The following is a 12,524-nucleotide window of genomic DNA, read 5'->3' as shown; positions in this document are numbered from 1 at the left end:
TTATTTTCTTTTATTTTCTTAAGAATTTAAACCTCTGGAGTTATCCTTAGCAAAATCCAAAATATTTTTATTCAATTAGACTTACAAGTGCTTTTGAATCGTCAAGAGCATCTATCACTGGTTCGGAATGCTCCTCCTACCGAGATGAACCAGCAAGAAACTCAACGGTTGCTCTTCAGTTTGCAGTTTAAAGGTCCCAATGCATTTGAACTGCGTTGCGCGGCGCGGCCAATAGATATTATAGTTTATATCAGTTTGTATGGAGCAGTGCAGCACAATTGCGTTTGGATCTTTATACACTATTTTGACTCGTGTTTGTGTAACTGTAGTGCATACTGCATGCACGCACCTACCTACATATTGCTAATGTGGGACTGTGCGTAAGCTATACCACTCAACCCACTGGTTCAGCATTGACAGGGTAATAATTACACTGGAATTCATAGTCAACAAGTGTAAATTAAAAATTTAAAACACCCCCGACGAGTGAAGGTTACAGTAACTAGAAAAGACCGAAAAGACCTGATAACTTTCAAACGGCTGAACTGATTTTCTTGAACTATTCCGCGCCTACGATCTAAAGTATCTGAGTTTTCCAAAACATCATTTTCAAATAAATAATTATGTATTTACGCAACGTCCATCTTGACAGCTTGACATTTGTCAATTGACATAATATTATGAACCTAACGGTTATCTAACCTTCTTTTCTACAAGAAAACTAGAAAAGAGCTGATAACTCTTAAACGGCTGAACCAATTTTTTTGGATTATAGCTAAGAACACTCTCGATCAAGCCACCTTTCAAACAAAAAAAAGTAAATTGAAATCGGTTCATTCGTTTAGGCGCTACGATGCCACAGACAGATACACAGACACACAGATACACACGTCAAACTTATAACACCCCTCTTTTTGGGTCGGGGGTTAAAAAATAAGGGCTTCTTTAGAGGACTATTCAAACGACATGTGTCAACCAACCTTTATGTAATGCATTAGACTGCGCAAACGTCATCAGTCACGTTTTGTTGCCGCCACGACATATCATCACGAGACACACTAGTGGTGTATAGCAGGTATTAGTGTGTTATCTATGGTCCTGTGGCGGCGAACGGCCACAGCCGCCGGTGTTGCTGCTCCTGGTGGCGGCGATCGACAGTCTTCGATCTATGCCTACTTCTGAAGAAGAGAAGAGAAGACGTCGATGAAGAAACATTATCATTGCTGGTGTGTCCAAGTGAAACCACTTGGACACCGAGTGCAATTCGTTATTTTGCGGAAGTCCATGATATATGTACTAGAAACCAAAAGCTTAATCTGCTATAATCCGCTAAACCAGACGAACCACTCGACGTAGGTACGTTTCGCCGCGACACCGGAGTATCTTCAGTAGATCTTAAAATGCCTCTTATGAGTATAAAGTATTGTATGTAAGTAATGTAAGGCATTGTAAGGTCTAACTCTAGTATCTCCTGAGGATGCTCTGGTGTCGGGGCGAAACGAATGTCGAGTGGTTTGTCTGATAAAATTGGCTGAATTAGAACAAAAACGAAGTTTTAACTTTTCTGGTGCATAGCCTACAAATAACAAAAGTAGGTAGGTATCTATTGTTATTCGTAGCGCATACCTACCTGATTATTTATTATTAATAAGATAAAATAAAACAAATTATTCATCAATAAAAAAGTTTATTTCTAAAAACATGATTTAAAAGTAAAAAAAAAAAAACAGAGTTTAAGTAGGTAGACTTATTTGTTACAACTTAACACACAGTTGGCATGTTGTGATTTTCATTATTACTTAATCATTACTTATTACTAAACTTTAGGTAGGTAGACTTAACTAATTCATATCTAGTTAAAAATATTAATTTTAAATTGTAGCGCTACCAACATATACTTAACAATAAAAAATTGATAACAAAGAAAAATATCAACGATGTGAATTGCAATAGCTTTCGAGGAGGATAGGGAAACACAGTACATCATAATAATATGACACCTACATATTAATGCTGAATACAACATTCATTATTTTTTTTGGAATTTTATACGAATAAAAATAAAAAGAGTAGGTACTTAGGTTGCCTAATAAAATGAGTGAGTTGTCTAAAAAAATACTTTCATTAGATTAACAGGTGAAGTTCGACCCTTTCTCAACTAAACCCATTTTAATGTGCAGACTTTTTAGCATCATCCCTGACGCGTTGTATCTCGCTCTTGATAGCCGATATGAGCGGCAAAGCCGGGTCATCCGGGGCCAGTCTACCCTCCGCCGTGATGAAAGCTGGGTTCACTATGGGGACTGGATGCCGCTGGAATATATCAAAGTCAAAGTCAAGTATAAATCAAATAATGGACCGAGCTTAGTTACCCAAAGTTAAAAGAGGCAGCTTTAGATAGAGAAGCAATAGATAGAAGATAGGCAAGCGCGCTCCATCTTAGGCTGCATCATCACTTGCTAGCGGGTGTGATTGCAGCCAAGCGCTAGTCTATATAATTTAAAAAAAAGAAGAAACTTTTCGGATGATGATCGCCAAACCTTGTACAATCCAACATATCTAGGTTTTCCTTTCACCAAAGGTTGCCTGGTGGAGATTGCTCTGAGCAGTAAGGCCGCCTCCGTCCGTCGATCTATCTATCCATCCATTCATCTATCTATCCATCCATTCATCCATCCATCCATCTAGTTTCGTAGAAGCTCAGAAATCAGAATACGTATTAGTACAGGTAAAAGGCACCCGATGATGACGACTGTACACTGATGATTGTACACTTTTTGATTGTGAATTGTTGGATTGGCATACCCATACACCAGGTGGTCAGATGACATCAAACGAGTCGCAGGGAGCCGCTGGATTAAGGCGGCGCAAGACCATTTTTTTTTTAATTCAAATAAAAACCGGTTAAATGTATATCGGACTCGCACTCGAAGGGTTCCGTACCATCGTAGGTACAAGTAATAGATAACACTATTTTTTTTCTTTACGGAACCCTAAAAAGTATAGGCAGTTACGCTCACATGTGAAGGTGCAGAAGGCCAGGCCGGGGTGGGCAGGGGCCGGTCGGCCGTGCCTCGCAGCAGCGCGGTGCGTGGTCTACTCGCGCTGCTGTCCGTTGTGGCACTACCTCTCCTGGAAAACCTCACAAGTCAGAATACATTTTTATATTGTAACTGTAACACAGGATTGGCAAGCTGAAGTGGTTGTGGGCAGGTCATGTCTGTGGTAGAACCGTTGGCCGACAAGGCAGACGTGTTCTGGAGTGGAAACCGCGTACAGGTAAGCGTAGTGTGGGACGACCTCCAGCCCTCTGGACCGATGATACGAAGAATGTAGCGGGGAGCGGGTGGATGAGGAAGGCGGAAGGCCGTGTTTGATGGCGCGCTCTGGGAAAGGCTTACGTCCAGCAGTGGACGCTTACAGACTGTAGAATGGAATGGAACGGAAAAAGATATGAGACGAGTTACACAAAAAGTCTCATCTAACTAAACATAATGCCAACTCAGTAGGCTTCCATCAAGTTCATTCTGTGTTCAACTTTGCAGCAGTTACTGCTTTGCCGAAAAATGAAATAAAAAGTGAAAATTTCACATTCACACTAGACTGTCGTGTTCATCTACCTAGTATTTATTTTGTTTACATACCCGGGTCCTGCAGATCGGCCTCTGACGATGTGTAGGGCGGTGTACGGCGAGCCGGGAAGACGAACGTTGTCGTTACGAGCTTGCGTCACCACTGGTTCTGCAAGAGAGAACCAAAATACATTCGTGCAAGCGGAGTGAGCGCAAATTTTTATGGTATAATCATCGTCATTATTGACCGATAGATGACTGATGGACACAGGTCGCTTGTAGGGACTGCCACACGCCATGATCTTGCGCCGCCTGAATCCAGCGGCTCCCTATGACTACCTAGTTTGAAGTGTTTTTAATCAAAAACCCCTGATAACAACGTGAAAGCATCATCTATCAGCTGATGACGTCACTGGCAGATGAACAACTCACCAGTCTTCTCTCCACTGTCCCTACTCTCTTGGGCGGGTATAGTAAAGGTGTGGTGCGAGTCAGCACTTGAAGCCGCGCTGCCGAACAACGTGAAGGCATCATCCATGAGCTCGTTGAAGCGCTGCCTCATGCGGGACGAGCCAGGTTGGCGAGCTGATGACGGCACTGACTTCGCAGGACTTGACGGCTTTGACACTGAGAAATGGAGTTAAATTAAATTCTTCGTTATAAAGAAGCAGACGTTGTTTTGCGGAAGTCCATGCTATAGTCCTCTAAACCAAACAAATTTGTATGGTACAACATGCAGCATGTGATATGCACGGCCCGCCCTCCCACTGTTAAACATGTGGTGTATATCGCATGCTGCATGTTGCACCATAATGTGCAACTGTCTTCGTACACATACAACTTCTTTGCACTTGGTAAGTTTCAACTACTTACCATCCTTTATCCTCTGGCAGTGTAGATCCCAGACCAAGGGTCCAATCACCCCGGGGTCCTTATCTATACTTCCAAGTCGTACCAACTGAGATGGCATCTGTCTTCGTGGAACAACTTCTTTGCCACTCTTGGGTTTGACTTCCTTGGGGCTGGTCGGTGATGAATCGATGTCTAGATGTCTCACTGAAACTGGTTCGAGGATTTTGGAGAGTGGTTCTACTAAGTTACCCCTGGAATTGCAAATCATTAATTTGTATTGGTTTACGTAGAAGGCTCGTCAAGATCCGCTCGAGAATTTTCAAAAAATCGGTAGACAGCAGGATTTTTCACAATTCAAATTCAAATTCAAAACAAATTCAAAATATTTTGCATAAAACTATTTTGAATTTGAGTTGTAAAATGGACGCGGCGAAGCAAACTGGAAGCTTCTTTCAGTAGGTATACCTACTATTTACTATACTACTACACTACTACACAAAATTATGTAGTGGGGCGCGTCATTTCAAAATAGACAAGCTTTATTTACCTCGGAAAAGCATTAACGGAAGGCATAGAGAGATATGAAGTAGGTGTAGCTGGTACGGAAGGCGACAATTGTCCGCTGTCCGAACTGTCCAAGCCAGCTGCTTCGAGCAGACTGTCTGTTGTTCCCACTGACAACCAAAATGAAGGTCTAAGTTATGAAAAAGTAAAGAACTTAACGACGGTCTAGAAAAATTTTAACTTCTCATCCGGATATGAGTAAAAAGTTAAATATAGAAAACGGGAATGCTGCAGCAATCCAAGCCCAGGTCAGCGCTGAAAATGTCTGTATCCGGATCGCCATAGTTTACTCAGTTACAAGTTAGCCCTTGACTGCAATCGCACCTGGTGATAAGTGATGATACAGTCTAACGTGGAATCGGGCTAACCTGGAAGGGGTATGGCAGTTCTTATTAAATGTATGGGTTTAATAAGAACTGCCATACCCCTTTGGTTTCTACACGGCATCGGAGCGGAACGCTTAATCGCTTTGCGGCACAGCTTTGACGGTAGAGTGGTAACTACCCACGGCCGAAGCCTACCACCAGAATATTACTACTAGTACCTACTTTGTATTTATACAAAACACACAAAACAATAAGCTATCAAAAAATATTTCAAATAGATCTTGGCCCTTTGTACTGGTGGAGAAATCAGGCTAAACTAGAACGTTGAGAATTTTCTTAGAGCTGATCAAAAAAAGGGACATAGGCATAGTGTTTTGATAGGTACCTCGTTTTTTCTGTGGCATCCTCAGAGCATGTGGTTTCTTCTGTCGTCTCCGAAGAGCGGCCGCCACTTCCGACACACCAGACGAAGTGGTGCTGGAAGAACTGAAACCCATCCCACACTTTTACTAATAACGATGAATCCTTGAAAGGATTTAAACATTATCTTATGTTATAAGTTGAACAAAAGAAGATATTTATGAGTTTATGCGAATATACTTACCCTGAACCACTACCAGTTCTGTATATTGGTAGTAAAACACTGCTGGGTCTCGTTCTACTTGGAGAAACCACGCTAATCAACTGAAAGAAAAGATTCATCGTCATCTTCACATCACACTAATATTATAAAGGCGAAAGTTTGTGTGTATGTGTGTGTGTATGTTTGTTACTGCTTCACGCAAAAATAATATTATAAAGGCGAAAGTTTGTGTGTATATGTGTGTGTGTATGTTTGTTACCCCTTCACGCAAAAACTACTAGACGGATTTGGCTGAGATTTGGAATGGAGATAGATAATATTCTGGATTAGCACATAGGCTACTTTTATCCCGGAAAATCAAAGAGTTCCCACGGGATTTCGAAAAACCTAAATCCACGCGGACGCGTCAGCTAGTATTCCAATAATTTTTTGGCATTGAACTGGAAGATAAAACAAAAGTTATGTCAAGAAACCTTGGAGTCCTTCTCGTCGTTGATTTGCTTCATCTGCTTGCGCTCCGCTTCCATCATCAGCTCATTTCTGTACGCGCGTAAGGATGCTGCTGATTTTATGTTTTTCTTTCTGCCAAAAGAATAAAGTCAAAGTCAAAGTCATTCATTCAAATTGGGTACCTACTATTGTACACTTTCTGACTGACAAACAAGATGTAGTGGTAATAATTAATTATGTTAACTTTAAACTAAAGTTACGAGGGTTCCAAACGCGCCGACCGGGGTGATTCGCTAAATCAGTGTTTAACAATGAATGATAGCCACCGAGTTCAATGTTTAATCCATTGAAGGTTTTCTACGAAACTATATTTTAATATCACCAAGTGAAGCAGCAACGTAGAACCAACCAACCTCGGCAGCTATCATTCAGTGTTAGGCACTGAGTTGGTGAATCACCAAGCAGTTATGAGAAGAGCCCACAACAAACTCAGCCGGGTATTCTTTATATAGTTTAACTAAGAGTATAGTAAATCGAATTGCTTCTTCAAGATTCAAATCGTCAATTTAAAAGTGTAAATCGAGAAAATCTTAAAAGATATTTAAAAATCCTTAAAAGTTATCGAAGATTTTTTCGCAATTTGTAAATTTTCTTAGTTCCTTTAAAAAAAAAATTATAAATAATTCGAACCCACTTCTTCAGGAAGAAGTCAGAAGAGTTGATTAAATCCTGCTTGTGGTGTAACCAGAACTCTTGCAAAAACTTAGCGTTATTATTATACTACATAAACACAATCCATTGCCGATAACCTTCATAAGTAAATTGCCTTATTTTGTAGTTTTAGTGATTTAGTATTTTTCAAACCTGTAATGCAAAATCCGAGTTAATACCGTGTAGTCAATACCCCACCTACGACGCGGCATTGACTCCGAATGGCCTACCAACGTTCGTTGACCTCTAGCGTCAGTCAGATCTTTTATTTGCAAATTATTGTAAACTTTAAGCAAACAGGATTTTTTATACATTTTTTCCGTGTTTATTTTGTGTCATCTTATCAGCCTGTATAGTATCTTAGTTACCTGTGAGCAAAACACAGCAGAACCAGCAGAACCAAGAGCACCAGTATAGCAACAGTGGATCCCACTGCCAAAGCCCACAGCTCAGTGCCATGCACGCCAGTCGTTCCCGCTTCTCCTTCCAATCCTTCAGCCGCTTTCAGGTACGCTGCTGGCAATGGTTGCTTTATATTAGTCACCAGGTTTTTAATGGTATTTTCTACTTTAACATTATGTTTAGGATTAACCAACAGCCGAAACCAGCTAAGATTATTATTTGCATATTTTACGTTAATACACCTTTTGCCATATAAATGAATCTCATAGGCATTTGCCATTTATTTATGTATGTATGTATTGTTATCATAGCAGCTGTGATAAACATTGTTTCAATGAAATCAATTCAATGCATCTTACTGTCATTACTTCCTTCTTTGCTCTATTGTTATTTGTACACTTTGATGCCTACATCAAGTTGTGTACATTCTAGCTAACTAATTTCAATGGCTTCAATGTACAAAAATATTAAAAATGGTGGTACCACTTCTACAATTAAATTATCATCCAATACTAAATCTAAGACAAGCTCACTACTAAAAGCTTCATTTTAGATTATTATCAATGTTGTTCTCACTCTACCTACAACACCTTTTGAAATTTCAAGTAATTGATTGCAAATTTCCATAGCAGCTTTAATCTATCATTTTCAAGGTCTCTGTGATATCATTTGTTACCTTTAGAGCCTTTACCATATCATTTCCTACGATAAAATAATCTTATTCATTACCAATGTTACACTCACGCTCAGCTTTAGTAGTGACCACGGCACCTAGTTCCTTCGCAACTTCAGCATCTCTCACTAGACGCATGTCTCTCGCTGCTACCGCCGCTGGTACGGCTCTACCACCTACTAGCACTACATATACTATTTGAACGATGCCTTCTGTTGACTGAAAATATGAGTTTAATAAGAATCTCTTAAGTAAATCGCATTGTACTTGTGCTTCGTCAAAATTAATCTCGAAAATTAGTCTCGATCCTAATAGCAATTTTTCTGTTACTGCTGAAGCTAAGCAAAATAGATGCGATTCAAATTCTGGTCTCTTTACTCTAACCTGAATTGAAAGTTTTCAGTTTTGTTATCATCGATATAACGGATTGGATTTATCACAATACCAGTTTTATCAATGTTAACAGAATTATAAAAATGGGAAATTGATAAAAAGTATATTTTCAAAAATTATTTGAAACTACCTCAGTTATATTCTGTATATGCACTTGAACAGGAGGTTGTTGCTCAGGTTTGATGATTTCTCTCTTAAACAACACAGTCTCATTATTCGTCTCTTCTTCTAACGGTAGATCTATGAGATCTTCTTTAGTATTCTCAATTACTTCTTCCACATCCCTCTTATGTATTACAACAGTCGGAGTTACTAGTATCCACGTTTCTACTTCATTGAGCTTTGTTACTTTAATCGGTTCTATTGGTGAATCGTTTTCATCTATTGAAAACATTTCTATATTTGCTAAATAACTTTTATTCTTGGAATCACTTGTTGTTACATTACCAGATACTTGCATGTCTGTATTAACTGCTAAATCATCTAAGCTTATTAAAGTTTGGTTATCGTACAGTTTTTGGGGAGTTTTGGCAGTGTTGGTACTTATGTCTTTAAATTCATTATCCTTATTAATAACAAAGGAATGTACATCGTGTTTCTTTCTGGGAGTTGGTGCATCAAGAGATTTGATTATACCAAGATGTCGTTCTTGTTGTCTGGAAAAGATAAGGTTTTAAATTTAACTAAGAATTTCTTTAAAATACACGATGGTGAATCCAGCTTGGGCTTTTCAGAATTTGCATTACAAGTTTAGTACGTCTATTATAGACGTACTTAATTTATACATTACAAGTTTTGGTGTTCTCACTTCTCAGAGACTTATCACGCCTGCTATAGGCGTCATTAAGCAAGAAACCTGTCAATATCTGCATACCTACCTACCTACCTATAGTACGCGACAGGTTGTGATTTCTCAGGTGGGGACTGGGGACGTCCCATACATCCGCACAGTTTCCCTTTCCGGCTAACCCGCTGCGGATGAACGCGAGTAACGGGCGGGTATGTGGGCGTCCCCCCGCCTCATACTCCGATTGCCATGTCAACTTGTCGCGTACTATCAATGCTACCACAAAAGGTATACAATATTCGTTGCAGATAAAAGACAGTCCTCTAGAATTTCTAGGTAAAATATTTATATCATCAAATATCATTTGGTAAAAATACTCGTACCTCAAGAAGGCTTTTTGGTATAACCTTGCTAGCCTTAGCTGGAGACTATCAGGGGTGGACCCTTGGATGACGGTCAGGAGCCAGTAACGCCGGTCCTCTGGAATGTCTGGCTCTAAGCTGTCAGGTGTTGCGTCGCAGTTGAGCACGCATTCCCCGCTGGTCTTGTCTGTCACCGCCTGGACAGACTATATTGGGTTATTGGGCGAATTAATTTCCTTTAGCACAACTGCAATACCCTGGATCTAGATACTTTATCATTTTCTATTCTATCAATCAGTCTTCTAATTACAGAAACAGCTGAAACGTGCCAACAATTCCTGCCGGTTTAAAAATGGTTGACGAGTTTTAAATGATGGGTAAGAAGTTTGAAGAATTCATTTTCCTCCAAACTACGAGACAAAAAGCACTTATTATCTGAATTAAAAAAAAGTACCTATTCGAAATATTTCCATAACTTCAAAGATTTTTGCACTTACCTGTGGCGAATATGAATCCAAATAAACAGTTGCCAGGACTGTGGTAGTTCGCACAATCGGAGCTGTTGGCGTTGGGAGTGGAAGTGACAAGTCTGGTGGAGGAGGCCCATCACCAGACCCCGTCCAGAAGAAATCCTCCAGGCGTGGGGTACGGGTATGTTGATCAGGGGATACCAACTGGTACACTGGAAAGAAAAATATCTTCAAAAAATACAGTAAGGCCTCATTCATACGAGAGCTTTTTAACGAACGTTAAAAAAGCGTTCAAATATACCAATGCATTCCCAAATATCTGTTCACACGACAACGCTTTTTTAACGCGTACAACGTTAATACCCGCCAACGCCGGGTTTTAATGCGACGCTTTTATAACGCTCGTGCGAATTAGGGCTTACTAGTACTGCGGTAGTTAGTAGAAGAGAGGCTGTTGGAGGAACAGTGGAACCCACAAGTCTGGAGAAGGAAGCCCATTGCTAGACCTCATCCACAAGAATCCTTCCAAGAATGCAGGACACGGGTTCTGATTTGTGGATACCAAAAAAGAACCTGCCAAGAATACGGGACACGCGTTTTGATTAGGGGATACCAACATGTAGGTAGGTACACTAAAAAGGGATAATTTTTGTCGCTGTGGGTCTTAATACAACAGGCACTGTGAGAGTGGATAGTGCAAGCAGCATGTCTGGAGGAGGAAGGTTGTCTTGCTTGTCCTGGAAGCGAAGGGTACCGGTACATGTTGGTCGAGCTAGGCGGTACCAACACGCAGGTATATATATGTTTAAACGTATAAATCTTTACCATACCTTAGGCGAGTCTGACCCGCAGTTGTTGTGGATTCCTGACCCTAATCTCTGCTGTTTTTGTACCTAGAGATACAAAAACTGTGTACTAAGTAGATAAGTTTACTGCCTAAAAAATTACTTCTCATGCGCCATTTTAGCTTTATGTGTATATTTTAGTCCTTATTTTAAAAGTGACCTGCACTTTTGACATGATAGAGTTAAAATCAAGAAGAAGAAGAAGAAGTCGTCATTTTGTATATATTTATAGGTAGTTGCTATCCTTTCAAAGCAAGGTAAAGGGACATTGTAGTTAACTGCTGTATAGCAATGTTAAATAGGTATACAGGGGGATAGGAAAAGGGAATTACGTTAAGGAAACGACAAGATGGTAAACACGAGGCAATCGCGTGATCTCCCGAATAATGGGGCTCACAGTTTATTGGCCCGCCTGAACACTGCAACTTTAGATACGATGAAGTACAAGGAATAGAATTTAGCGGAACTACTGACTGTTTATTGGAAATATGTATTTACTAACTGATGTCGATGTAGGTTTTTAAAATCCCGTGGGCACTCCTTGATTTTCCGGGATAAAACATTGCCTATGTGCTAATCCTAGATATTATCTATCTCCATTCCAAGTTTCAGGTAAAACCGTTTACTTAGTAGTTTTTGCGTGAAGGAGTAACAAACATTCACACACACAACATTTATATAACTAACTAACCCACCAGCTGCGCTCGAATGGAATTTGCGAAAATGAGTGCCTACAAGAAATCTGTCTACCTACTGCTGAAATTTCATTTTTCTATCCCTCGTGGTTTTGGCTGTGGATTGATAGATCAGTCAGTCAGCCAGTCAGTCAAACAATCAGTCAGTCATTTTATACATTGTTTACAAAAATATCTCTATTATTCGCAACAAGTACCTTCTTATTCCTTGGTACTTACAACCTATTATAAAATTACGTTGCGTTAGCCTCTTTTAAATTATGCCACAATCGAAGGGAGTTTACTTTGGAGCCACCCCGTACCATCCACTACGGTTTTCATAAAAAGAAAACGCATTTCCCCAATACAAGGTTTATTACGTCGATTTATTAGAGGCTCCTCCTCATCCTTAGCTTACGAAAGGCGAGCTTACGAAAAAATCAAAAAATTTAAGATTTCAAGCGCTAAAATTACCATCATAGGAAAAACTTTCACAAATACATACATGTTTAAAATAAAACAATATCTTATTACTACTCTTTTGGTTTCTACACAGTATCGTACCGGAACGCTAAACCGCTTGGCAGCACGGCTTTGCCGGTATGGTGGTAACTAACTTAATACGTGGCAGGAAACCCGGACGCCGAAAGGCCGTTCCAAACCTTAACGGCTCGTATCAGAAACGTTAAGTAATAAAAACGTTTCGTGTAAATTGGATGTTGATGGTATAAAGGATGCCAACGCTTACAGTTCTCGCTGTTCTGTGGTGCCCTACCACTAGAAAAAGAATGAATAAAACCTTAGCAGTCGATTTTATTGAAGCTGATGTTACCTTAAAGGTGGGTCTGTAGGTTACATCC

At 39.9% G+C, this 12,524-nt stretch overlaps 1 protein-coding gene across 2 annotated transcripts in view; it reads right to left on the bottom strand.

The window, feature by feature from the left end:
* Positions 1-2,084: 2,084 nt before the first annotated feature.
* The window catches only part of LOC123876182, a 29,366-nt gene continuing 18,926 nt past the window's right edge, over positions 2,085-12,524 (bottom strand). Inside the window, exons 3-16 of one of the 2 annotated variants that reach the window (XM_045922350.1) lie at positions 10,173-10,357; positions 9,697-9,872; positions 8,657-9,182; positions 8,205-8,352; positions 7,427-7,574; positions 6,371-6,479; positions 5,919-5,998; positions 5,700-5,800; positions 4,972-5,098; positions 4,446-4,675; positions 4,005-4,199; positions 3,645-3,744; positions 3,021-3,132; positions 2,085-2,313 (exon numbers count right to left, since the gene is read on the bottom strand). In XM_045922350.1, the coding sequence (XP_045778306.1) occupies positions 2,170-2,313; positions 3,021-3,132; positions 3,645-3,744; positions 4,005-4,199; positions 4,446-4,675; positions 4,972-5,098; positions 5,700-5,800; positions 5,919-5,998; positions 6,371-6,479; positions 7,427-7,574; positions 8,205-8,352; positions 8,657-9,182; positions 9,697-9,872; positions 10,173-10,357 (2,381 nt within the window). In that variant the 3' untranslated portion in view covers positions 2,085-2,169. The remainder of the gene's footprint in view (positions 2,314-3,020; positions 3,133-3,644; positions 3,745-4,004; positions 4,200-4,445; positions 4,676-4,971; positions 5,099-5,699; positions 5,801-5,918; positions 5,999-6,370; positions 6,480-7,426; positions 7,575-8,204; positions 8,353-8,656; positions 9,183-9,696; positions 9,873-10,172; positions 10,358-12,524) is intronic. The other variant, XM_045922351.1, reaches the window with a different exon arrangement.

This window comes from Maniola jurtina, chromosome 21 (genome assembly GCF_905333055.1).
Source record: "Maniola jurtina chromosome 21, ilManJurt1.1, whole genome shotgun sequence".
Taxonomy (NCBI): Eukaryota; Metazoa; Arthropoda; class Insecta; order Lepidoptera; family Nymphalidae; genus Maniola; species Maniola jurtina.
The sequence above is the reverse complement of the archived record's forward strand: the minus strand, read 5'-3'. Positions and strand labels throughout refer to the sequence as shown.